The 24,602-nt window shown below is 43.9% G+C and overlaps 1 protein-coding gene across 2 annotated transcripts in view; it reads right to left on the bottom strand.

Moving 5' to 3' along the window:
• Nucleotides 1-2,377: 2,377 nt before the first annotated feature.
• The window catches only part of LOC148038368 (uncharacterized), a 55,112-nt gene continuing 32,887 nt past the window's right edge, over nucleotides 2,378-24,602 (bottom strand). The window contains exons 4-12 of one of the 2 annotated variants that reach the window (XM_087671170.1): nucleotides 20,279-20,354; nucleotides 20,024-20,107; nucleotides 19,821-19,900; nucleotides 19,168-19,294; nucleotides 6,050-6,109; nucleotides 5,891-5,941; nucleotides 5,646-5,807; nucleotides 2,987-3,119; nucleotides 2,378-2,769 (exon numbers count right to left, since the gene is read on the bottom strand). In XM_087671170.1, the coding sequence (XP_087527296.1) occupies nucleotides 2,378-2,769; nucleotides 2,987-3,119; nucleotides 5,646-5,807; nucleotides 5,891-5,941; nucleotides 6,050-6,109; nucleotides 19,168-19,294; nucleotides 19,821-19,900; nucleotides 20,024-20,107; nucleotides 20,279-20,354 (1,165 nt within the window). The remainder of the gene's footprint in view (nucleotides 2,770-2,986; nucleotides 3,120-5,645; nucleotides 5,808-5,890; nucleotides 5,942-6,049; nucleotides 6,110-19,167; nucleotides 19,295-19,820; nucleotides 19,901-20,023; nucleotides 20,108-20,278; nucleotides 20,355-24,602) is intronic. The other variant, XM_087671178.1, reaches the window with a different exon arrangement.

The raw sequence follows: 24,602 nt of genomic DNA, 5'->3' as shown, positions 1-24,602 counted from the left end.
CATGCATAGATAAACAAACACATGCAAATGTGTGCACACATGTGCATGCACAACTCATTAAGTAATTACCTATTTGCTTTGTCAAACTACTTATGAATAATGTGGCCTAAAGGAAGGAGAATTTTTTTAAGAGTTAGTGTACGCAAGCTAAATTTTGAACTCGATATTGAAAAGTCAATGTTGGATAAGAAGCTATGTATTTATCTTAATTGCATTTATGCTATTTTTTGCATTCAATACTTTGGAAAATATTACATATAACATTATTGTTTATTTTGATTGCATTTATTTCTTAGATATAAGCCAAACTTTGAGGTATAATTTGATGCTTAGAAGTTAGAATTTACATTGTGCTCATGTTATAGATTAAAAGTTTTAACATTTCATTTTCAATTTGTTGTCTTTCTTCTCAAACCACCCTACAATTATGATGACTCCTTTCCCACAATTGTTTTATGTAGGCAATCCATTGTGTTATAGTTATTTGTATTTTAATAGTGACCTATTACTGCATCATAGCATTGTAAAATCAAATACCTTATTGGGTAAGGGTAGGTATATCAAATCACAAAAAAAATTAATGGCCTTGCTTTATCGAATATTTTATTTGATGTGAAGTACACAGCATGTGATTTCATCGACAAGCTCTCATGGCAACAAAATTAACCTCATGATGAAATCACCTCTCTATAGGCCTAGGCCGTTTCGAGATTTTTGCAATTGAATTGTTCAATGTTTATATTTAAAAAACTTGAAAATTTTCAAAATATGTTTATAAAACTTTAAATCTACGATCAAATAATATGACCCTAAAAGATTGCAAAATATTATTGTTGAAGGCTTTACTACAATTTTCCAAACAATGTATGTTTTCTGTGAAAGCCTCTAGATACGAGGTTGACAATCTTGCAAGGCTCTCGCTTTTGCTAGGTCTTGTCAATTATGATTGGAAGCCTATCGTCCTTTTAACAAGTGGCAACCTATCTAGAATTGGGAGCTTAGGCCTCACTCACAATGAAATTACCACCGAGATTCGGAATCAACCCTGCAATTTCATTTTCCATCGCCAGGTATACAAAATTTTGTATGCTTAACACTCCAGCTCTTGCAGATCTAAATTTGTGTAATTGCACTTTCCTTCACACTAAAACGCGAGGCTGGTTGATCAGCCCAGGTACTATGCAACAAGGACCTGCATAGCTTTACCCTTGTTTGTAATCGCTCACTCGCTCAAATCTTGGACCCCTTCAGCCTAGTTACTGCAGGCATGACACACATTGTCGCAGGGATCGGCTCCTCCCGAAGAGCTATTCTACCATTGAAGGCATATCGGCACTCTTTAACATGCCGTATTTGTACTCTTGGAGATGATGTCTTTAAACCTTACTGATTGTGTTTGGATTTCACAATGAAGTCAGTCATCACACTTTTCCTGGAGTACCTGCTACGGATTGTTCTCATGGTCACACCCTTTAGGGAATGTTTTAATTTTTCAGTATATGCGTTCTTATAAATGAATAGCTAGTCTTTGTCAAGTACAGATTTGCTTTCTAGATTACACACGAGAGTAGTAGTATTTATCCACTTGAAGAAGACATGTCATCTTGTGCAATTTCAAACCATCTCTACGAGGAGATGCTCTAATGGACCTCTCTCCGTTTAATCATTCATACATTCACAATCTTTTGGGAAGCTTCTATTCCCCCCCTGTGGTTCCCATTGTTTTATGTTGCTTGAAATTTTGGTTAAGCCTTTTAATTTTCCAACAAGTAACAAGTTACCTTCCATTATGCTGACTTGTAGAATCATATACAGCAACCACCAGTGATAAAAAGCACTTGTTTCTCGTGCATGGTGGTAGCCTATACTTAACAGTCATCATAGTTGGTGCTCCATTTTCATTTTCATTGTTCTTCTCAAAATGACATGGTTAGATGTACTCATTTCTTTGTCTCATAGGCCATTTTGGGTTTTTGGAGACGTAAAAGCATCGTAAATACCTGCCTACCTACCCCTCCCCCCCTCCCTCGCCCCTCCCCTCCCTCTCTCACTCTCTCATATGTTGGAACTTGGCTGTTGTAGGAGAGGGGAGCACTGTTTGGGGCTCCATTTGAAGGGTTTAGGTTGAAACAATAGAGATTGATTTAGAAACTTGTATGATAAAGAATTGGATTTATACATTATATGTGGCTTCCACACGCCACACAGTGTTACTACAAAGAATCGTGGAATGCAATTTTTGGTACAATAATCTGACTCGGGAGATCCACCTGAGCTTACTTTCCTTTATCCGATAACACATTTGTTCCTTTTGGATATCTCCTCCCTCCATGTTACATACATTGTGCTGAGTCGCTTGTGTACTGCTATGTTCCCTTCAATCCAACCAGACTGGTATTAATGGTCTAGGGGACCCCCACCTTCCAACCATCACGCAAGCTAATCTCCTCAAGATATGCATTCTCTGTGCACTTATCCCTTTTCCATCTGGACCGTCCGATGCTGCCCAGGAGTAGCAGACAGGTGGTTCCTGATCTTCATCCTTTTGCTTGTGCATTGGGAGAGAGGAGGAAGAAGAAGACAGAAGAGGCTCCTCCAAAGGATGATCAGTAGAGGCAGCATTCTGGCTTAAGTCTGTTATGAGGGTCACCAGCACCCCAAGAAGAGCACAACCACCTGGTACCAACACCAGGGCTATTCGCACTGTTGATGTGTGGCATGGAGGCCTACCCAAGGCCTCAGATTTGCATTCTTCCTCAGTTTTGGCTGCTTACCCCAACAACAATACAAAAAACCAAGCATTCAGGACATACATGCATGCACAGGTACAAAGATATGGAATTAATGCAAGAGGCAAGATGTACATACATACATATGTTTGTGAGTGTATAATGCTTAGTAATAATGTAAACATTGCACATGGCCTCCCTCAGCCAGGCAGGGTTTTTGGTGGTTGGGAGGGCAGAGAGAAAGAGAGAGATCTTACTATGAAACGCTTCGATTGCATAGAGAGCTATTCCACAAAAAAATTTGTCCAAGAAACTAAGAGAAGCATAAACAAATGCGCATCCACTGATGTCGAGCCCAACCAGAACTCCCTCCATGCTGACAGCAGTGACCTTTACCAAAGAGAGGATAACAATTAAATAAGTAATTTCAAACTCTAAACATGTCAAGCACAAATGCAAAATAAGAACAGCTCTCTATGTGCATTTGTGTGCAAGTGCGTTAGTATGTGAACAGGGACTCCGTATTCAGCACATGAACAGATGTTTGAGATGTTCCAGAGTTGTTAATGGAGTGTTCAAATTCTGCATGCATGCAGCTCTTAGGAGTTCTGCATACATGCAACAGAACTGCAGCTCTTAGGGAGTTTTGTTATGGGAACTGAATTTGAAGCCAACAGTCATGTCTAGATCTCAGGCTGGTGGACCTCCAAAATCCCTTTCAGCCTCCATGTGAGAGAGCAGAGATCAAGGATTGAATCAGTAGTAGCCAATCAGATTGGTTGTTCACACAACTATTGTATTTATGATCTTCTCAGCTGCACTTTACCTCAGGGGAATCTTGTCTGAGGTGTCATTAATATAATTTTCTTTTCTCTAAAAAGAGAAATGATTGAATTAGCAGTGCAATCATTCCACAGTCTGAAATCAGGTTCCTTGTTATTTCAAGTTGATATGTTGCAAATCTTGGAGACAGCTAAGTAAAATTCTACTTCAAGTTCATGCGGAATAAAGAGACGCAAAGAAACCCATATTTAAAGTCCCACAAAGTCTTGATCGTATGGGCTTTGTATAGATTTCATGGGTAATTGCATGATTAAAGCAATGTTATGAGCATAGATAAAAGATGCAATGGGTGAACACAAGGTTATGCATTTTGCTTTTGTGGGAAAATGAATTTTCTTGTGCACTGCTCAGATCTCGATATTATGTATTAGCTGGTTACTATAGCTATGCGTGGAGAGACTGCTAGCTTTCAGATGCTGGATTACTACAAAGCTTGCAAGTACCAAGTGCCAAAGCTTTCTGGCCTTATGATCAATTCGTTGTTCAAGCCTTGGCATGCCAAAATGGTTATGAATATCTTATTGCATTTGGATTACCAGCAGGGCTAAAAATTGATCCTGCAGAGTCCAAGCTTTTTCCTTTGAAATTCTATGATTGGCAAAGTTTGCTTTGGTGAGCGCACATTAGCTGCATGAGATTGCCAAACACCTAGGGTACCCTAAAACATGGGAAGTCACTTCGAGCACAAACGTCAAGACAGGAAGTCTTCAACTTGGCCTTTACACATTAGACTGAGGATGCAATCAATTAACACGGCTTATGCACTATTTCGATTGTGTCTTTTGACATGGGCCAAAAAAACTGATGCATACCCAGCAATGGATTTTTAATGGAAGTTGCAAACAAAGTGGAAAGAAAAATACTTAATGCAGACTTAATATGCACCCCAAAGATGCATGGGAGCCTGAATATCTTGAATATTCACCATCATGTGGGAGCCAAGAAAGGCCACATTAATGGCAGAAGAAAAAAAGCCCTGGACAATATATTGCCAACAGATGTGTCAATTTGGAGACTGACTTACAGATCATGGGAAAGAAGTTTTGGGCACCTTTGGAGGGAAAATCCCAAGCTGTGCTTATCTGACTTATTTGATATAATATTATCAAAGCTTACAATTTGTTGAAATTGGGTATTGGAAACTCTGAGAATGATGATGGACAGGTCCTCTCCTTTCCATAACCATGCATGGACTCCTCCATAGGCCCATTCAGAGGAAGATAAAGACTTTGTTTGTAAAGCACTGGCGCACCACCCAAGTTCAAGTGGTCATTTGTGGAGCTGGTGATGTTGCAAGGGGTGAAATCTTAATAAAGTGCATCAAAATAAACAGCGCCTCTAAAGAATCTTGCTTTCCAGCATCATAATTATACATTTCTCCATCACAACATGTCGTCATTTAGTATTATTTGACATTCTGTCTCAGCAGCTATCGCCTTCCAACTCAGCAGACATGCTGCAAAATGTGAAAAACCAAATCGATAGGCAGAGCATTGGCAGCAGGCTGAGAAGGGGCTGTGTACACAAAGGCTGGCTGGAAAAGTCACAGAGAACCCTCCCACATGCACACACTCACACCGAAGGCAGGGAACGAAGAGAGTCTGCTGCATAGGTGAGGATGGCTGCAGAGGAAATCCCCTCCCTATGGGTAACATGCAGGAGGAGGGATCCCTTTAGAGTAGCATGATGGAAGAACCTCCCTAGGAGCAGTGCAACAACAAGAGGACGATGAGAACCACACACCACAGTAAGGGATTGGGGAGGGCCACAGCAGGGCAAGGAGGTATTCTGCAGAGAGCAGAGGGGCATAAAAGAACCCTAGAGTTGCATGTGACACAGGGCTGCAGCAGGGCATGCCACTGAACCTCTCTCACCACACGCATGTGTACATGCACACTCACTCACAGGGGTTTACCATGGTGTTTTCATGTTGGCCTGAAGGCCTTAAGTGAATTTGATTCTTTTGAGTACTACAAGCATTGTGTGTGTGTGCGCGCCCGCGCGTGCGCGTGTGTGTGTGTGTGTGAGGGAGAGCTGGAGAGAGAGAGGGGGGGAGGGAGGGAGAACACGTACTGTCATCAGTGCATTTGCAACACCAATAACAACAGCTAATGCAAAAATAAAGTTCTGTTGACTGCTTTGTAAGACGAGCAATATGGCTCCAGCCACCATCCACAGACATGAACCAAGTATAAAGAGTAGTTTCATCCGTCCTCCAGTCCAGCATTTTATTTCCTGAATCGATCAAAATCTGATGTACATGAATGCAACTCTCCCTTAGATCTCTTTCAAAAAAAATTATCTCAGAAATCATTTACCTGTAATCCAATGGAAACCGCGAAACTGCTAACATATATTGTTGCTGGAACCTTGTGAGAGTAAAAATAAAATTAGTAAGCTGTAGATCCAACCAGAGCAAAACAACTAACATCAGAACAAAATTTCACAAGGTAGGCTCCAGTTTTCCGCAACCATACCACAGCTTTAGCAGAGTCCCTCATATCTAAATCATCAATCAGATAGAAAGCCAGTAATGCCTGCATAGAGAGCATTCAACACTTTAGAGATGGCTAAGTTGGTGGACAATGCCAATGCCCCAAGGTCAAGTTAGAAAAGGCTTCCCATTTGTTTGATAAGATCTTGGACAGAGTCTAAAGTAGTTCCTTCTGATCGGTTCTAACAAAAATTTCCAGTCATGGAAAAACATTTGCCCATGAATGCACCTAGGAAATTAAAAAATATTTGTACATGCTAGTGTCACCAAGAAAGCTCTCACATAAAGCTTAATCATCATTGCCTATTATTTCACAATATTGACATTGGAAAAATTGAAGACTTGCAGGCTTCTTTATAATGATGATAAATGCACTATACTTGCTTTTCTTTAAACCACTTACAATAGAAGGATCAGATATTTATGGTATCTTTCATTGTTACTCAGGATCCTTGTGGGTGGTGGTATTAGGGAAGGAGTCCATTGGTTAGCTTTCAGTTTTGCATATTATAGCTTGTATTGTTGTGTCCGGAATCTGAGCTATTTGAGGCCAGCACCAACCCACACAACTCTATCACCGGCACTCCTTTGCTTTCTCTCGTGGATTTGTGGCTAGGGTTCTAACTAGCCTAACCAAGCCACAACTTCCAACTCAGCCATAGTTTTGAGGTACGAAAGGTATGACATACCTTAAAGATTCTATAAGCTACAGTACGATCTTAGTACCCAAAAAAAACTTAACTTGATAATTTTGGACTAAAGATAATAGAACAGATGTTTCAAGTCTAAATAGCAGTGCTATTAGAGTATATAAGATGAATACTTGAGGGTAACATGCCAAAACCTGATGCTCCATGTGCAACATGTGCTACTGTAACCTACAACTTACAACTCCATAGATGGGTGTGGATACATCATACACGAATGATCATACAAATAAGAGAAGTGTGGGCTTGAGAGAGAGAAGGTTGAGAGAGGGAGAGGCTAGAGACACACACACACACACACACACACACACACACACAAAGGCTTGAGAGAAAAAGAGGGTGTGAGAAGCTTGAGAGAGAGAGCGAGAGGCTTGGGGGAGAGAGAAATAAGAAAGAAAGGAGGAAAAAAAGGAGAAAGAAAAAAAGGAAGTTGTAGGCTTGAAGGAGAGTGGCAAAAAGTGCCTATTTATTTGTACAAATAGATACCGTACCTTGATCAACTGGTGACAGCCTTGGCAAAAACACTCAAAACACCTAAGTTTTTGCTCAGAAAGAGCTCCTAAGACAAGGATCTCCCTCTCTTTTTTTTCGTAATGGATAATTGTATTAATTACAAAAAAAAAGTACAATATTGCATGCAAGATTACAAGATGCAAGATGGCTCAGTCCATCATGCCAAAAAGATACAAAGTCATGGCAAAGGAACAAAGAAGATTGCCAAATGCCAAGGGACTAAATCATATCGAACCAAGATATTGTCAGAGTGCAGCGGTGCGGAAGCGTAGGACTGAGAGAGAGAGAACGCAGAGAGAAAAGGGAGAGAAAGAGACAGTGTACAATGAAGATCTGCTGTATAAAGAATGCTGAATACAAAGATATACACAGGCGCAGTGCGCTGGACTGCGTGTCTCCACCTCGACGATGCGACCTGCTGTCCACCTCGAAGTCTGCTGCAGTCTGCACTGTCTGCTGTCTGAAATCTGTGAACAGAGACAGAAATCTGCACGGCACCGGTCTGTAATCTGCGACAGAGAATAGTGGCCAGACTGCTGAAAACGTCAGCAATAAATAGGCGAAAAATCACCTAGAACGGGGCGCCAAAATAGGGCGCAGCCTGGAATAAAATGGCTGCAGGCAGTCGGACTGCCACGTGGCAGTCCGACTGCTGCAGGTCCGACTGCAGCAGTCCGACTGGACTGCACCTGCCTGGCTGTGATCCTCTCTAACACCCCCTCTCAGAGCCTGGGCAGGGCAGAAGCCTGAGGGATCTGGAATGTTGCCGAAGTAGAGCCTGAGGAAGCGCCTTCGTAAACAAATCCGCAAGATTGTCCTCCGTCTTGCAATACTCCACAGTGATGGTCTCATCCAGAAGCTTTTCTCGGATGAAGTGGTACTGGATCTCAATGTGCTTCGTCCGGGCATGAAAAACAGGATTTCTTGCCAAGGCAATGCAACTCTCATTGTCACATCGCAGCAATGTAGGACGAGTCTGGGGGCACCCAAGCTCCTCCAACAATCTCCGAAGCCACACAACCTCGCATGTGGTGGAAGATGCGGCCCGATATTCCGCCTCAGTAGACGAAAGGGCTACCGTGGGCTACTTCTTGCTACTCCATGAAATAACACCTGCACCCAAAGTAAAGCAGTAACCTGTTGTAGACCGCCTGTGGTCCACGTCACCGGCCCAATCCGAGTCGCTCCAACCTGCAAGTACAAGATCTGACCCATTTGTCCCTGCGGGGTAATGAATCCCCAAATCAGACGTCCCCCTCAGATACCGAAGTATCCTCTGAGCAGCCTGCCAATGCACCGTCTTAGGTTCACTCATGAACCCTGCCAAGAGCCCAACAGCAAAACATAGATCAACCCTGGTGTTGAGAAGCCAAATCAAAGACCCTATCAACTGTCGATAGCGGGAAGCATCCGCCAAAGGAGAAGCTGAGTGGGAAGTGGCCTTCCAGTTCGGATCCATAGGAGTAGAGAGGGCCCGACAATCTTCCATCTCAAAAGACACCAAGAGCTCCTGTACATATCTCTGTTGGGAGAGAAAGATCCCCCTCTGAGACTGAAAAATCTCATGTCCTAAAAAGAAATGGAGTAGCCCCAAATCCGTCATCTCGAACGTCCGATGTAAAGCTGACTTTGTCTCCTGGACCTGCTATGCATCATCACCTGTGACAATCAAATCATCAACATATAATACAAACAGCACACAACCTTCCCCGGAAGTGTGAACATGCAGCTGCGGATCGGCCTTGGACCGCCGATATCCCAACTGAGTCAGGAGGAACGAATCAATCTTCTCGTTCCAAGCTCGCGGGGCCTGCTTGAGACCATACAGGGCCTTCTTCAACCTGTAGACTTTCCCATCTGAAGAACAAAAGCCAGGAGGCTGCTCAACGTAGATCTCCTCCTTCAAATCACCATTCAGGAAGGCCGACTTCACATCCAGCTGATAAACAGGCCATCTCCAATGGCCAGCCAAAGCAAGAACAGCTCTAATGGTTGCCATACGAGCTGTAGGGGCAAAGGTGTCATGACAGTCAATCCCTGGGCGCTGGGCAAAACCCTTAGCAACAAGGCGAGCCTTGTGCTTATCCAAAGTACCATCACTGAGATATTTGGTCTTGAAGACCCACTTGACTCCAATCACCTTCTTCTTCGGGGGGCGTGGCACAAGTGACCAAGTGCCATTCCTCTCAATAGCCTCCAACTCAGCTTCCATAGCTTTCTTCCATGGGGCGGACTGTAAAGCCTCCTTCACGGAGGTGGGCTCTCGATCCTGCATAACTCGGGACATCAAACAATAATTGGAGCACACAAGCTCCGAAGAATGCGCCTGGTGCCTCCGTGACCGCCGCGGACCATCCTGCAGTCCCCACTCCTCAGGAACCCCCTCGATCCCTGAATCACGGAGTGTGTCACGGGCCCAGCGAGGAGGAGGCCGAACCTCCCCTCATCGTTCTCCATCAGTAGAAGACTCTGGAATGTCCACCGGTGGTAACTCCTCAGAAGGATCCGGTGGAACAGTAGACTCTGTGTCAGAAACAGAATCATAATCAAACGGCACAGGCTCTAGTGGAACTGTAGAAGAAACCAAACTCTCCCCTGGATCTCCAAGAACGGGATGCTCCTCACCCGTTGAAGAAGCCGGAACCTCCACAAACCGCACATCACGGCTAGTATATACATCCCGCTTGACGGGATCAAACAGTCGGTAGCCTTGGGACTGGGAGCTGTAGCCAACAAATACCTGTTTTCGAGAAGCCACTTCAAATTTGTCACGGTGAGCCTTGGGAATGTGAACATAGGCATCACACCCAAAGACCCGAAAGTAAGAAACATCTGGCTTCGTCCCAAAATAAGCCTCAAATGGAGTCATCCCTTCCACGGCCGAAGTAGGGGATCGATTAAGGATGTGGACTGCAGTAGCCACAGCCTCGGCCCACAGAACCTGAGGGGTCTGTCGGTGCTCCATCATGGTGCGCGCCATCTCGATCACACTGCGGTTCTTCCGTTCTAGAATACCATTTTCTTGAGGAGTATTGGTATTGGCAAACTCCTGGTGAATCCCTCTATCTGCACAAAACCGAGCAAATTCATTAGACACAAATTCACCTCCCTTGTCGGATCGCAAGGTCTTCAACTTCCGGCCTGATCGGTTCTCCTCAAAGAGAAGCCAATCCTTGAAGTGCGAGAAAGCTTCTGACTTTAGTGCCAAAAAGTAGGCCCATGTCATCCTGCTGTAGTCATCCACGATCAGCATGAAGTAAGAGCTCCCATGCAGGGACTCATTCCTCATAGGGCCACATAGATCCGTAGATACTAGCTCCATCGGTGAAGTAGACCGCCGCGAAGCTGTGTGGGGAATGGCATCCCGATGCTGCTTCCCCCGTATGCAGGAGACACATGGTTGCTGGCTCACCACTATATCCGGCAACCCTCGAACAAGCTGTCCACGTGACGCCTTCCGAAGATAGTCATAGTTCAGGTGACCAAACCGAGCATGCCATAATTCAGACTGTGACTGTGAGGTAAGAAGAAGAGTAGAGAGGGCAGTGGAAGACTTCAGTTTGTAAATGCCGTTCTCCTCATATCCAGATGATAGAACCTTCCTCGATTCACGATCAAGGACTCGCACTGTAGAACTGTCAAACTCCACCAGAAGACCAAGGGAGCAAATCTTATGAACTGAAAGGAGATGGTACCCCAATCCTGGTACATGCAAAACCTCTGAGGTATGGGTGCCACCTCGTCCATCCGGAATAAGCTGCATCTTACCCCGACCTGCAATAGAAACTGAAGAGCTGTCTCCAATGAGAACCTGCCCACGCGAAGGTCGCAGCTGGGCAACACCATCTGATGAAGGAGTCATGTGCCGTGAGACACCACTATCAATAATCCACTCTCGAGATTGGGAAGCCGCCATCGCAGCATCAGAAGCATTCGGTGAAGCGTCCTCAATGACAACTAAATGTAGAAATGCAGCTGATGAGGGTGCAGCCACCACTCCAGAATCCTTGGTTTCCTTCTTCTTGGTGTCCTTCGAGTCTTTGTCAGGGCAATCCTTCTTCCAATGGCCAGTCTTTCCACAAATATGGCATGTGGAGTCTTTGTCCTTGTCCTTCTCCTTGTCCTTCTTGGACTTGTTATCCCCCTTCTTCTTCTTTTGGTCTTTCCCCTTCTTCTGAGAGGCTTGACCTGTCAACGCCTCCGTCTTGGAAGCATTCTGTCCCTTTAGCTGTTCCTCTTGGTCCAAGACCATAGGAACCAACTCTTCCCACCGAAGAGTAGACTCTCGCCCCGAAGCAATAAGGGCAGAGTAAAATGTACCGAATCGTGGCGGCAACTGGGACAAGAGTGTAATCGCCATGTCTTCGGAGGAAATTGGCTTCCCCGCATTCTGAACCTGCATCTGTAGCTGCCTTAGCTTGTTAATGTGTTCCCTTAGCGAAGAAGACTTATTGACGGACAAGGTCCGCATCTGTACCTCCAAAGAAACCCTCTTCATCAGGGTCATCCGATTGTACATTTGATCAAGCTCCAGCCATATCTCACGAGCCACCGTCAAGTGCTCGATGTGAGCGATCACGGCTGTAGTGCATGATAGAAAGAGAAAGGATCAAATCCTGGCATTCAGTTTGTCCCAATGAGACTGGGCCCTGGCCAACTCCGCACGAGCATCGGAAGAGAGTTTGGACTCATCTCTTACCGAAAGGCCGGTCAATATCTTCCTGTACCAACTCCGCCAAATCATAGGACTCCAGAATGGCCAACATCATAACGCGCCAAATGCGGTAGTTGTCGCCGTCGAGCTTCTGATCTGTAGGAAGAGCCGGTAGGACAGGCACCTTCCGGTCCATAATCGCTTGGAACTCCAAGTCCATCTCTGTAGACATCTTCACTTGCAATGCCTTCTCAAACGCAAAAGCAGCCCCCTCTGACTGGGTAAACTCAGCCTGCTAAGGCTCTTCCGCGTCCCGAAGCTTCTTCACCCGCCGGAGGCGATGAAAAAGCAAAACCTGCACTTTTAGGTTGAAAACTCAAACTTTCTCCGCGTCAAACAGCAGTAAACAGCAGCAAATCCACCACCTGTACTCCTTTCCTGTGCGCCCACACTCGTTTCAGCCTTGTTCCAAGGCGCAGCCCTCCTGTCTGCCCTTAAACGCAAAAAACGCAAATTTGTGTCGCGATGGAAACTCCTCTTCAGGTTGATTCTGCGCTCAGTCAGCCCTCAAACACTACTCTGATACCATGTCAGAGTGCAGCGGTGCGGAAGTGTAGGACTGAGAGAGAGAGAACGCAGAGAGAAAAGGGAGAGAAAGAGACAGTGTACAATGAAGATCTGTTGTATAAAGAATGCTGAATACAAAGATATACACGGGCGCAGTGCGCTGGACTGTGTGTCTCCACCTCGACGATGCGACCTGCTGTCCACCTCGAAGTCTGCTGCAGTCTGCACTGTCTGCTGTCTGAAATCTGTGAACAGAGACAGAAATCTGCACGGCACCGGTCTGTAATCTGCGACAGAGAATAGTGGCCAGACTGCTGAAAACGTCAGCAATAAATAGGCGAAAAATCACCTAGAACGGGGCGCCAAAATAGGGCGCAGCCTGGAATAAAATGGCTGCAGGCAGTCGGACTGCCACGTGGCAGTCCGACTGCTGCAGGTCCGACTGCAGCAGTCCGACTGGACTGCACCTGCCTGGCTGTGATCCTCTCTAACAGATATCAGTATGTTGTGTAAGGTCAAGCTGCCCTGGAGAAGTCCCTTAAGCTTCGCAAAATGACGTTGAATGCCCGAGGTGGCATTAAAAAATAACGCATTGAGAGTGACCCAAAATAGGCCAGGAACCCCAAAATCTAAAAAAGTGAAACAGAATCTTTGTGTGAGGCTAAGGCAAACCATTGTATTTAGCTTTTCCAAAAACCAAGTCAAGTGGACACATCCTTGTGCACACCACCACAAGCCAAATGTCGGAGCAAAGGACCCAAATTTTACAAGCAAAAGGGCAGAAAATATCTGTGACAAGAAGACTCCACCACTATGGTACAGAAGAAACAATTCCCATTAGATATACTTTTGCGGTCAAGCAGACACATCCTTGTGCACACCACCACAAGCCAAATGTCCAAGAAAACGGCCAAATCTTACAAGAAAAAGGGCAAAAAATGAATCTGTGACAAGAAGACTCCACCGCTGTGGTACAAAAGAAACAATTCCCATTAGATATACCTTTGCGGTGAAGGGCCAATGCAAGAGGGAGGACCCCCACCAACATTCTCCAAATGAATACCTTGCATTTGAATGGCATCTTATTGATCCATCCCTCCATTATTGTCAGCCAAATGTCTGAGCAAAGGGCCCAAATCTTCCGAGAAAAAGGGCAAGAAATGAATCTGTGACAGGAAGACACCACCGCTGTGGTACAGAAGAAACAATTCCCATTAGATAGACCTTTGCAATGAAGGGCCGATGCAAGAGGGAGGACCCCCACCAACATTCTCCAAATGAATACCTTGCATTTGAATGGCATCTTATTGATCCATCCCTCCATTATTGTCAATTTCCACCAAGCTTTAGATTTGTGCAATGCCCAAAGAGATTTAGCTTTGGTGGTGATCCATGAGCAGTCAGCGATCATGAGATGATAGATCTGATCAACTTAAGAGGACTAAAGGGTCAAACGCCCTGCAAGATCCCAATCATACCAAGGGCAATCGGAATCCAATGTAGGAAAAAGGACATCAAGGTGCCTTGGGGCAAGAGAGTGGCATCAACCCAACTGAGATCAATCGAAGACGTGCCATGCGATTAAATTTAGGTCTCTCCTCTGATTTGCCTTCCCACGAAAGAATCGGCAAGACCACTAGAATTTCCATCAGTAATGAATTAACCGCTAGTCTCTGTCCTCTGTTGGATGCCAACGGGCCTTAGAAAGGACAATTTTCCATGAAGACACCAAATGGTTAAGAAGACCTTAGGCAAACATAGAAAAGCAAGCCTTTGCATTAAGCACATGCCGCCAAGAACCCCGAATCCTTGTATTGCCAAGCCAAAGGCCCCATTCTTCAATGAAAGCACAAGTAATAAGTAACCAAGGTTGTTCACGAATAGAAACAATGTTCAATGGAGGGCTATCATATGGGTCCCTACATCCAGAACAGCCCCATCTCCCATGGATTTCGTGGTGCAAACATGACTCCACGATATCCAAGATATAACTGTCTCTGCAGAGAATTGAAATGGAATTGGCGGACAAGATTCTTCAAGACAACATTGTTCCACAACAAAATGGCAAGAAGTAGGTGAGCATAGGAAGCATAATGGTCTCGACTATTTTGAGATGCACATGGAATGGCCAAGCTTGAGATTTCCAATAGACACACTTGGCAGCTAGGTCATGTAGCCCTTGAAAACCGCATGACTTGAAAAGGAAGAGTTGATTCTCAAGGGCGGCCTACCTACGAGACGAACAAAAGCATCCATTAGCTGCTTAATCATGTCAAGATGCAAAGGAAAATGGTCAAATAATACATAGTATTGCAAGACTTACATCTCCAAAATTTATGGTAAAAAGGAGTCTTCACGCATAGCGTAGATGCGGTCTAATTGGGACCACGTGGTCACTTATTGAGACAAGTGAAAGCTAAATCTTGAAGATGATGGAGAAAGCCAAGACCAAAGATCCTATTTTAGGACATCCATGGCAAAGGCCTCCCACACCCTACCTTTCTAGGTTATCCATCAAAGAATATTCTGAAGTCCATAAGCAAAACCAGTCCATGTTAACACACATGTTAAAATCGTCCATAAGCAAACCCACTTTTCCCAAGCTCAGAGAATCCCGAATAAGACATGCCCTTCAAACACAATCTCAATCACCAAAAAGTGTCCATGAACATCATTCTTAACAAGCACTGGCTGGAATTTCTCATGTACAACCATGAGGACACTCAAATAGTGATTAGCCTTGCAACTAGCATAAAACAGATGGATCTATAACAAGCCAACACCCTCAACCACCATCATCATGGCTTTTGTGCTCAACTGCACACAAGGCATCCCAACGGTTCTCATACAAAATATGCCACATGCCATGTTGCCTACTATGGGAACAAAACCCACAGACATTCCACGTGGCAATCTACATTTGCAAAATCAACGAATTCATGGGTAAGGCTGCTCACACCTTACTTGCATCTTCTTAGCTGAAGTCTCCAAAATTCCTTCATCAAAAAAATCTGTCAAAACCACAATAGCATTCTGTCCCGTGCGAGAGGTTTCGCAAGGGAAGGACTACTTCCATTTGTCACAAGGAATGAGGATATTGACGATCCCACAAGGTGATCACCTTGCCTCTACGATCAAAAGAAAGGTGTGCCAAAGGATCCTTAGGGTACTGTTGAGGACACTCCACCTACAATCTCTATTGTGCGGCCTGATTTGAACTAGAGGGTGTTGAGCTAAAATTACATTAGCATGACTTCAACAGCCCCAAAACACAGTTAGTTAATGAAAAACCCATCTTATTTTAAAAAGAAACACAATCCTAGAGAGTTATTGTGTCCCACATGTAAAACCCTAATTTGGGTGCCCCAAACTTTCTATAAATATACATGCAATCCACCACTCTCCCTCAATCTCGTTGTTGCCTTGTATCTCATAGTAGGCAAGGCATCTGGATAAGTAATGCTACTCTATCTTCACCTCCTACATCTAGCATCTCTAGCATAGCCTATCCTCTACAACTCTAGCATATCTCCATGTCTCAACTCAGAGCTGGTGTGAGGAGGTCCAGATCTGACCTGTGGTAAATCTCATTTTTGTACCAAGTGGTGATACTAGTGAGATCCATGTCCTCTTAATGTCTATCTTGGTGATGTCCATATCAATGACTCCAGTTGATTCAGCCCGCATGGTTGAGCTGCATCATAGGTGCAGCTCATAGAAACAGGGAACGCCCGTTTCGAACCTTAGGAACGGATTAATGCGTTCCGGCATGTGTCTACCAGCAAAACGCCCATGGAACGTTCCTGCCCGTTCCCAGCCCTGTTCCTACCCGTTCCAACCCCGTTCCAGGCCGTTCCAGCATCCGTTCCCTGTTTGGAACGGCCATTCCCTAGAATCAAACTGCACTGTCCCCAAATTTGGGGCTTTTTCAGCAAGGAGTTGGGGCAATGGTCTTGGTTGCAATGTCCCCAATTTTAGGGCATTTCAGATCAAGCATTGCCCCAAATTTGGGACTTTTAGAGCAAGGATTTGGGGCATGGAATTGGCTGCAATGTCCCCAAAAGGATTGCTCAAAATTTGGGGCTTTTTCAGCAAAGATGCAAGGAATTGGACTTGGCTGCAATGTCTCCAATTTTGGGGTATTTCAGATCAAGCATTGCCCCAAATTTGGGGCTTTTTCAGCAAGGATTTGGGGCATGGCATTGGCTGCAATGTCCCCAAATTTGGAGCATTTTCAATGTGTTGATTGAATATATATATATATATATATATATATATATGCCGTTCCCCCCGTTCCAAGGGGTCCCGTTCCCCGTTCTCCGTTCCCCGTTCTTGGTAACTATGGCGCAGCTAGGTTGTATCGCAATGGTGGCAATGCATCTATCTAGGACACATGGTTTCTCAGTCATGTAGTAGTTTGGGCAAACCAACATCCCATCTCTCCTCCCATAGTAACCTAACATGAGGAGCATAGTTGCCGATTGGGTTACCTATCAGGATTCAGCTCCATACTCTGCATACATGAGACCACCACCTGAAAGAAGTCCTTATCCACCATGGGTGCGACAGCTAGCTCTGCTCAAATATTAAACGTAATACTGATGGTTTGCCACATATCATCTAGCAATCGTCATAACCAGTGGTCTCTCCATCTTCTGCCATCCAATGTGAAGATTAGGTCCCCAACGAGCAGCTCCATATGTCAAGGCTGAGGTGACAACTGTATTGAAAAGCCATAGCTTTGTCCTTATCTCCTGGAACTGGAACTCCCCAGTATCTCTCTAAGGCAGGGATGGCTGTGCAAGAAAGTGACAAGTTACCTCAAGGTAAAACATAGATGATAGGATGCTACTAGCTCCACTGTACCGCTCTGGTAGGTAAAATGTGGTGCTGATGCGGCAATCCAACTAGCTAAGGTATTAAAGATCACAATCTTCATCTTCCCTAGGTTCACAAATAAATCCCTCTGTGCAGAAAACACACAGGGCATCAAGATGGCATAATCATTCCTCGACTTGAGGATCTGAAATGATGAAATCAGAACAGGATATTGTAAGGTGAGGATCAAGTCTCCTACAAGAGTGCCCCCAGTTCGCCAATTCTATCGATGAAATGAGTGATCTCATCAATGTATAATCGAACAGGTATGAGTGAGAGAACGCAGCCTTGCATCAGCCAAATCATGCTTTGGACTATGTTAGACATCTCACCTGGTGCCCAAAACATGCCTATCACTGACTCATAAAAGTGTGAGGATCCCCCATACCATCTCTGATGGTACTCCTATGTCCTGGCGTCAATGTAGCAACCTGGCTTATAGTATTATGTCAAATCCCTTAGGGGAATCTACAAAGCAGCAATACATCTTCTATCTCTATCCCTCCTGACCCTCCTTGATGATGGTCCGTAAGGTAAAAATGTAATCAAGGATGGAGTATTCTTGTCTAGAACCAGCCGATTCATGCACTTTATGCCCATGGCTCTCAACTCATGAGCTCAACTCATCTCAAACGCTGAACAAAAATTATTGGCCAGTGAATGACCAATCATGATTCTCTTGTAGTTGCTAGGCTCTGTAGGCTTGTTTGCCTTATGGACTGGTCCTATTATACTGTTGGCCCAACTAGGGGAAACCCATCATAGGGCTCTATTAAACATGTACTAGCAAGGAAGCCAATAGATCCCTAGAATGTGTAAAATGTTTGGTCACTAATCCATCATGGTCCTATGCTCTGCCAGCTTTCTGGCAGTCAATAGCTCCACACACCATGGTAGTGTGGAAAAAAAGACAAAGCAATGGGACAAGGCTCTGGAGGATGAGGAAGAGGGGGCTGATCAGGTACATGGTGAAGGGAACAAGTATTCATATACCAAAAACAGGAAACATTGCACAAAGCTCAAGCGCACCACCTCCAGCAATGCTCAAAAAAAATGACACTTACAGAGCCTTATCCATAGAATGGAGGGTTTAAACAATGATATTTTTGAAGAGCACAGACTAAAACACAAACTGGAAAAGTCATTTTCTAAACATACATAATTATCTCCGCAATATGTTCCACATTTGTAATGTATTTACCTTAATCCTCTAAGACCTCAAATATAGTTTATAAACCATGTTCCCAATTCTGTTAGTATTACTGCTTAGCTCATTTGGACTACAAGATAAAATATGTCATAAATTTGCAGGACATTCCTATTGCAGAGACTCTTTCTAGGATTTAACAGAGATTATTCACATTCTCCACGAGATGAGACAAACTTTAGGGTGACTCCCAGCGCACGAGGAGAAGATATGCCTTTCTTCATAGTTGGGATTCAAGGCTCAAGCACCTTCCACTTTAGGGTGGCATATGGTTTGGCACTACAAACCACCTGATTGGCTGTTCACTCAGCCCTTGTATTAGAGCCCTCCCTAATATCTTTGAATCATGGAAGAAAAAAAGCCAAATTTCCAAATCAATAAATAACAAGTACAACATATGACCTGAAATCACCCTGTTGATTCAATGATACAAGATTTTTTGAGGAGCAAGAGAACATAAGTCTATTTGGATATAAAGAGTGACATGTAAATGAATTCAACTCAACGTTACAAATGTGTAAAATGACCAAGACCAAATCAGAGAAAAGACGTGCAGGCTATAATCGGTAAATTACCTGAGACACATTCGTTGCCAGACGAGTAAAAACATATACAAGGGCAACTTGATGATAGAGCACCTTCTTGAACCATGACAAGGAAGAGGTTTTTGGATATTCTTTAGGCTTTAAAAGATGATCTAGCCTGTATCAGAGAAAAAATGCATGAATACGGCATGAGAGCCAAAACATGACTGTCTTGAAACAGCTACAAAATTCTGACTGACATGAAATTCAGAAAAACAAGCCCCAGAAACGTTTAAAGCAGAAACTCATACTCTCAAAAGAATAACACAACTAACTCTCACATGAAACTACTTTAATCATGCAAGATGAAACCCCGAACCCCCAAGCATGGGCTCAAGCAGAGATGGTTATTCTATTATCTGTGGAGAACGTCACTGGAAACCAGGTGCTGCATTAGAATGAAAAAGCATTAAAAGGAACCCACAAACACATGAGAAGAATCCCAGAACTAAACAAAATGTGTACATTAAACTGTGGCATAAAACTATTCCCCATCTTGATCTAGTCTGCAAAAGACTTCATCCAACTTTTCAGCATGTAACGCCCTACAGCTGTATACATAAAAACCATCCATGAACACCCTAAGACTACTTTACTGTTGGAGATAACTTAATTGCTCCAGGCAGAAAGTTGCTATAACATACCTTGGCTCCTTTACACCTGCAAAAAAGATCAGGATGCAGCAACTGCCAACAAGGATAGATATATGTGCGATCCAACGGTACTGCCAGAATGGGAAACAAAAATCTCAACTTTTCAAGAAGAATGCTATGTTGGCACCATGCATCTCGTCATCATCTAAAGCAACATTTTCATCCATAAATACTGAAATCAAACATCTGCTTACTTGCTTTTCTACATCAAGAGGATCTTTTGCTGGAAATGCTCCAAATATCATGTAGGCAATGGCAAAAAGGCACAAGTTTGCAATCTATTCAAGAGATTCAATTGGAGCAAAAATACATTAGGCAACAAACATCAGCAGTGAAAGAACCGAGTTTCACTGACTAAAAGCATAATACGGGATTTTCAAAAGAACAGTTCGAGGAGGCTTTCTTGATTATTTGAAGTTGAAAAGATGCAGAGAGATGTAAGAACACACCATTGTAAACGCATTGCGGCAGCTGGTAAGTGCAACTCTGCTTGTAGAATTTGACGATAAGCAGTTTACCAATGACCTGGAGCAAACAAAAGTTACAAGATTGAGCATATAGACCCACAGATCAAGCATTGAATGAAGTGCCCACTCTCTCCCCCACCTCATTTTGTATGATCTTAACTGTGCTATAATACTTGCTTCTCTATTCACAGAAGACCTCAAACAGTTTTTCTCCTTTGCTGGGCAAGAAAAGAGAGGCATTATGCTACTGATAAAGGAAACATTAGATACAGAAGGCTCCAATACCAGGCCTGACCAAAAAAAAAAACCCCAAAGAAGTGCTATCCCAAACATATTCAACTAATACCTCTTGACCCAATCAGCACAATGAAGGCAAGAAGTTAAGGAGAGGGAGCATAAATCAATCAAGGCCTGCTGTCCATCTGCCAAAGAACCAGTGAGCTGAACTTCTACAAGTAAGGGGGTGGTGTCATTGGTAGAGCTGTAGTGAAGATCCACCTGGATGGCCTCCACTCTCCACATGTTGGCATTCCCTCACTCTCTCACTCCTACATAAGTAGCTATCTACAAATCACATGCTTACCCAGCCAGGCCTCACTCTATAATTGGAGCTGAATGAAAATTTAACATGCCACTTTGCTTCAAGAATCCCTACTTCTATGGAGATCTGGACCATGGAAATTGTGAATAGTTGTGCTATACAACAGTCTGAAAAACACCAGCATAAAGGGCTATATACCAAGCTGTTCCAAGGACCTAGCTCCCTTCCATCAAATGGCAAATCAAGCTTCAAAAGGTCATCACCCTGGCAAACTGCTTGGCTGCTAGATATCCAGGTCAACATCAAACCACCCCAAATAACATAGCATCCCCCTCCAACCTCAACTGGCCCCTTGGTCCGTGGGAAATCAAACTGACTCAGCACTAATTTATCCAAGCTCCTGCAGAAATGCAAAACACATCAAGAAACAATTGCAGCTAATTTAAAGAAGCTGAAGATATTGTCTAAAATGCTCCTGACATTAACAAACCCAGTCTAAGTATGATGGATGATGGTAAGGTGAATGGTGTCTGCTACTAATCATCATTGCCAGTGCCTTTATGCATCAGAAAAGAGCTACCACTAACTGCACATTTGAAAATCCAACCCGACTGGAAAAGAATAAATCAATTCCACAAAGAGATTGGACATACTTCCTCTTGTGAAATCTATTGAACGGCCATGAACAACAGCTAATTCACCACCTCAAAGAAATTGAGGAAAGTATCCAACAGGCCATCTTCACTCTCTGAAATCTGTTGAGAGGCCACCAACAACAGCTAATTCAGCACCTGCGAGAAATTGAGAAAAAAATCCTTCAGCAGGCCATCTTCCCTCAACATAACATTCTAGCTTCCCATCCCCATACCACACCTCTTCCTGTTCCGTCCCCATTCCAAAAATCTGTCCCATATTACCATGTCTAAATCCTTCAGCAGGCCACTTCACTCAAATACTTCGTCCCATCGTAACCTTCAAAGATGCAAGTTTCTAATCTGTGGTGGGCTCCATGAGAGAGTAACCTCATTGTCTTTGTTGCCACAAACAATAAACAGTTCCAAGTCTCCTCCATGTGATGCAATACCCTATAGCTTGCTCATCTAATCATAACAGCTACGGATCTCGCCTTTTGACATAGAAACATGGGATGGCCATTTTCTAGCTTCCTGTCCATAAACCATCCCTCTTCCCGTTCTATCCTCATTCCCAAAATCTGTCCCATGTTACCATGTATTTTGGAGGTTGCTAAGTATGAGCTTGCAAGAACTCTAGACACATGATAGCCGTCTTCCTGGCCAAAATCCAATAAACTTCGATAAGAGAACTCTTATCTGTTTAGCTTTCATGCTCTACAACATTGTCCTAGCTTAAAGCTCGTAAGTTTATATGAGACAATCTCTCAAGTGAGACTATATAAATGCCAAACCTGAGATCCCACCAAACAATGGGCTCCTTCCACGTCATTAAATACGATATTCTAGAACTTTGGTAGGACAACTAGCTCATAAGTTTTGTAAAAGGGAACCGCTGTCATCGCCACTCTCACCCCTCAATCACGTCCCATCAAAGCCAGCTCTCCTTCCATCCCCTATCATCATCGTCATCATCATCATCTCTCTCATCTCTAAATTAGTAAGCTGCTGCCCTGTTGTCCACCAGCAGTCCAGGAGCTGTCATCCTGCTGCCCTTGGCCTCTCTCAGCCATTGTAAAACTGCATTTGCAATCACCATCATAGACACTAACATGTTTCCATCTCAACCATATTCTATTGTTGTGTTTGCATCACCAGCCTCCAGCAACAGCTGTGTTTTCCCCTCAGCCAACTCTTTTACTGCTACCCTGCTGCTTGGCATAATCTGAGTGGTAGCCATCTCCATATTGCTGCATTTCAGCCTCTGCCTCCTAGCAACTGCTGCATCTGGCATGCATTCCAACCATCCTTACTGCCATGGCTTCTTCATCAACATCCGGAATCAAGCATAGATGGTTTGCTGTACGCAGGATCCATTCTAGAAAACGGCATTGTCCCTCTGCCCACTCCCATGAGAAAGCGTGTTGCGGAGCCCTCCACTGCTTGAGCATCCATTGTATCACACCTTGCATCCTAACTTGTCAATTGAATTTCACCTTGCATTCATTTTCTTCTTCATTTGCATTTTTCATGAGTTCATCGTGTTAATCATGTTTGCAAATTGTGTTTTCTCTCCAAACCTTGGTACATCCTCACAGCTGGACTAAAGACCTCATGAGGACTTCACTTTGGTTCCTTGAGGGAACTTAGTGAGATATATTGGATTTCACATGAGGATATACATTAATTCAAAGCATAGTGCTTGCTAATTAGGTTGCATTGCGGTACATTGCCTCCTTTTGGGCCTTCTCTAGGTCAGGTATGGGCCAAGTGAAGCACCTCATCAATAATTACATTCAGTCAAGAAGATATGAGAGCCCACTCTGAGCAAAGGTGGATTAGAATGTCATCATGTAGCCTAGAAGGTTTGGGGATCATTGAACAAGATTGCCAAAGTAGAGCCTCACTGGTAAAGCTCATTGTTACAGATCTTCCAAGCAAGGAGCCGTGAAGAAGCTACTGCTAAGGAGGTTAGAGGCTGTTACACCTGCACTTGGAGGACCATGGCAGCATCGCATTTATTCAATGCTCCAAGAGATCAGGGCCAACAAACTTCTTCACCATTCACCATTCCCATCCTTAGAGCCTAGATATCTATCTCATCTAAGCTTCACTAACCAGCTCCGGCCCACAATTGAAGAGAAGATGAGACAGCCTCTTCTCTTCAACCACCTTTTGAGATTCGAGTCCAGCTATATCCTAGGGTAAAGGATTCATGTTTCTTGTGGGGAGCATACTTGGCAAGACAGGCTGAGTGGCATGCTGGAGCTGAGAAGGCTTGTGCAGCTAAAGGGGCAGACGGGGGAGGCTGAGGAAGAAGAGACCAAATATCCTTGCCAGTTTCACTTTCCTTCTCTGGCTCATTTTACTTCATAGATCTCTCTTCACAATGACATGAAACATCTCAACCAGGTGATTTGCCATTTTACTTTTATGCTGTGCTTGTGAGGAAAGCATAAAGACACTTTGTTTGCATCTGAGAAGAATGTTATCCATAATTAGTAGCCTGTGGAGCTTCCTGTGTCTTCATTGGAAAAGAATGTTCTTGTAGCCTGTGGGCTGCTGCAACTGTTATTGGAGGTTAGTGACTCTGATAGTTCAACAAGCCATAGAACTAGACAAACTTAACACTTAGCATAATGTCATCCCATTTCAGTTCAACGTACTAAGCACCCATTTAGACTCCTTCCACCTCAATTGCACTTGAAATGTCAGTGTGTCAAAGCATACATAATATGTTCTTGTTGCTCATTGGCCAACAAAATTAGCTAACTTTCCCAGTTGCTGCCTGTCCAGGAAGAGCACACCTGCATAAACACAGGAAAGTCTGCCACCACTACCCGAAAATTCAAAGTTAATCCAGCAACTTCTCTTTGTATTTATGCATCCTGAAGCAATTCCTGCACAATATAGACTGTCGACAAAACATCCTCCAAGATTGCACATTGGTACATTGTGCTACCTTATTTGCAAATTTCATTTTCCTTGGCAAGATACTGATGACATCAATCTCACAGAATTTCCCTTTCTCAGACAAGCTGGAAGAATACCCAAGTTGTACATGAGTGTCAGTACCACAGGCTGAAAATTTTTCCATAAATCTTCACTCAAGGCTTGAAGAAGGGATTGTGCA

The sequence above is a fragment of the Lygodium microphyllum genome, chromosome 3 (genome assembly GCF_053477565.2).
Source record: "Lygodium microphyllum isolate KBCC chromosome 3, Lygodium_microphyllum_v1.1.10, whole genome shotgun sequence".
Lineage (NCBI taxonomy): Eukaryota > Viridiplantae > Streptophyta > Polypodiopsida > Schizaeales > Lygodiaceae > Lygodium > Lygodium microphyllum.
The sequence above is the reverse complement of the archived record's forward strand: the minus strand, read 5'-3'. Positions and strand labels throughout refer to the sequence as shown.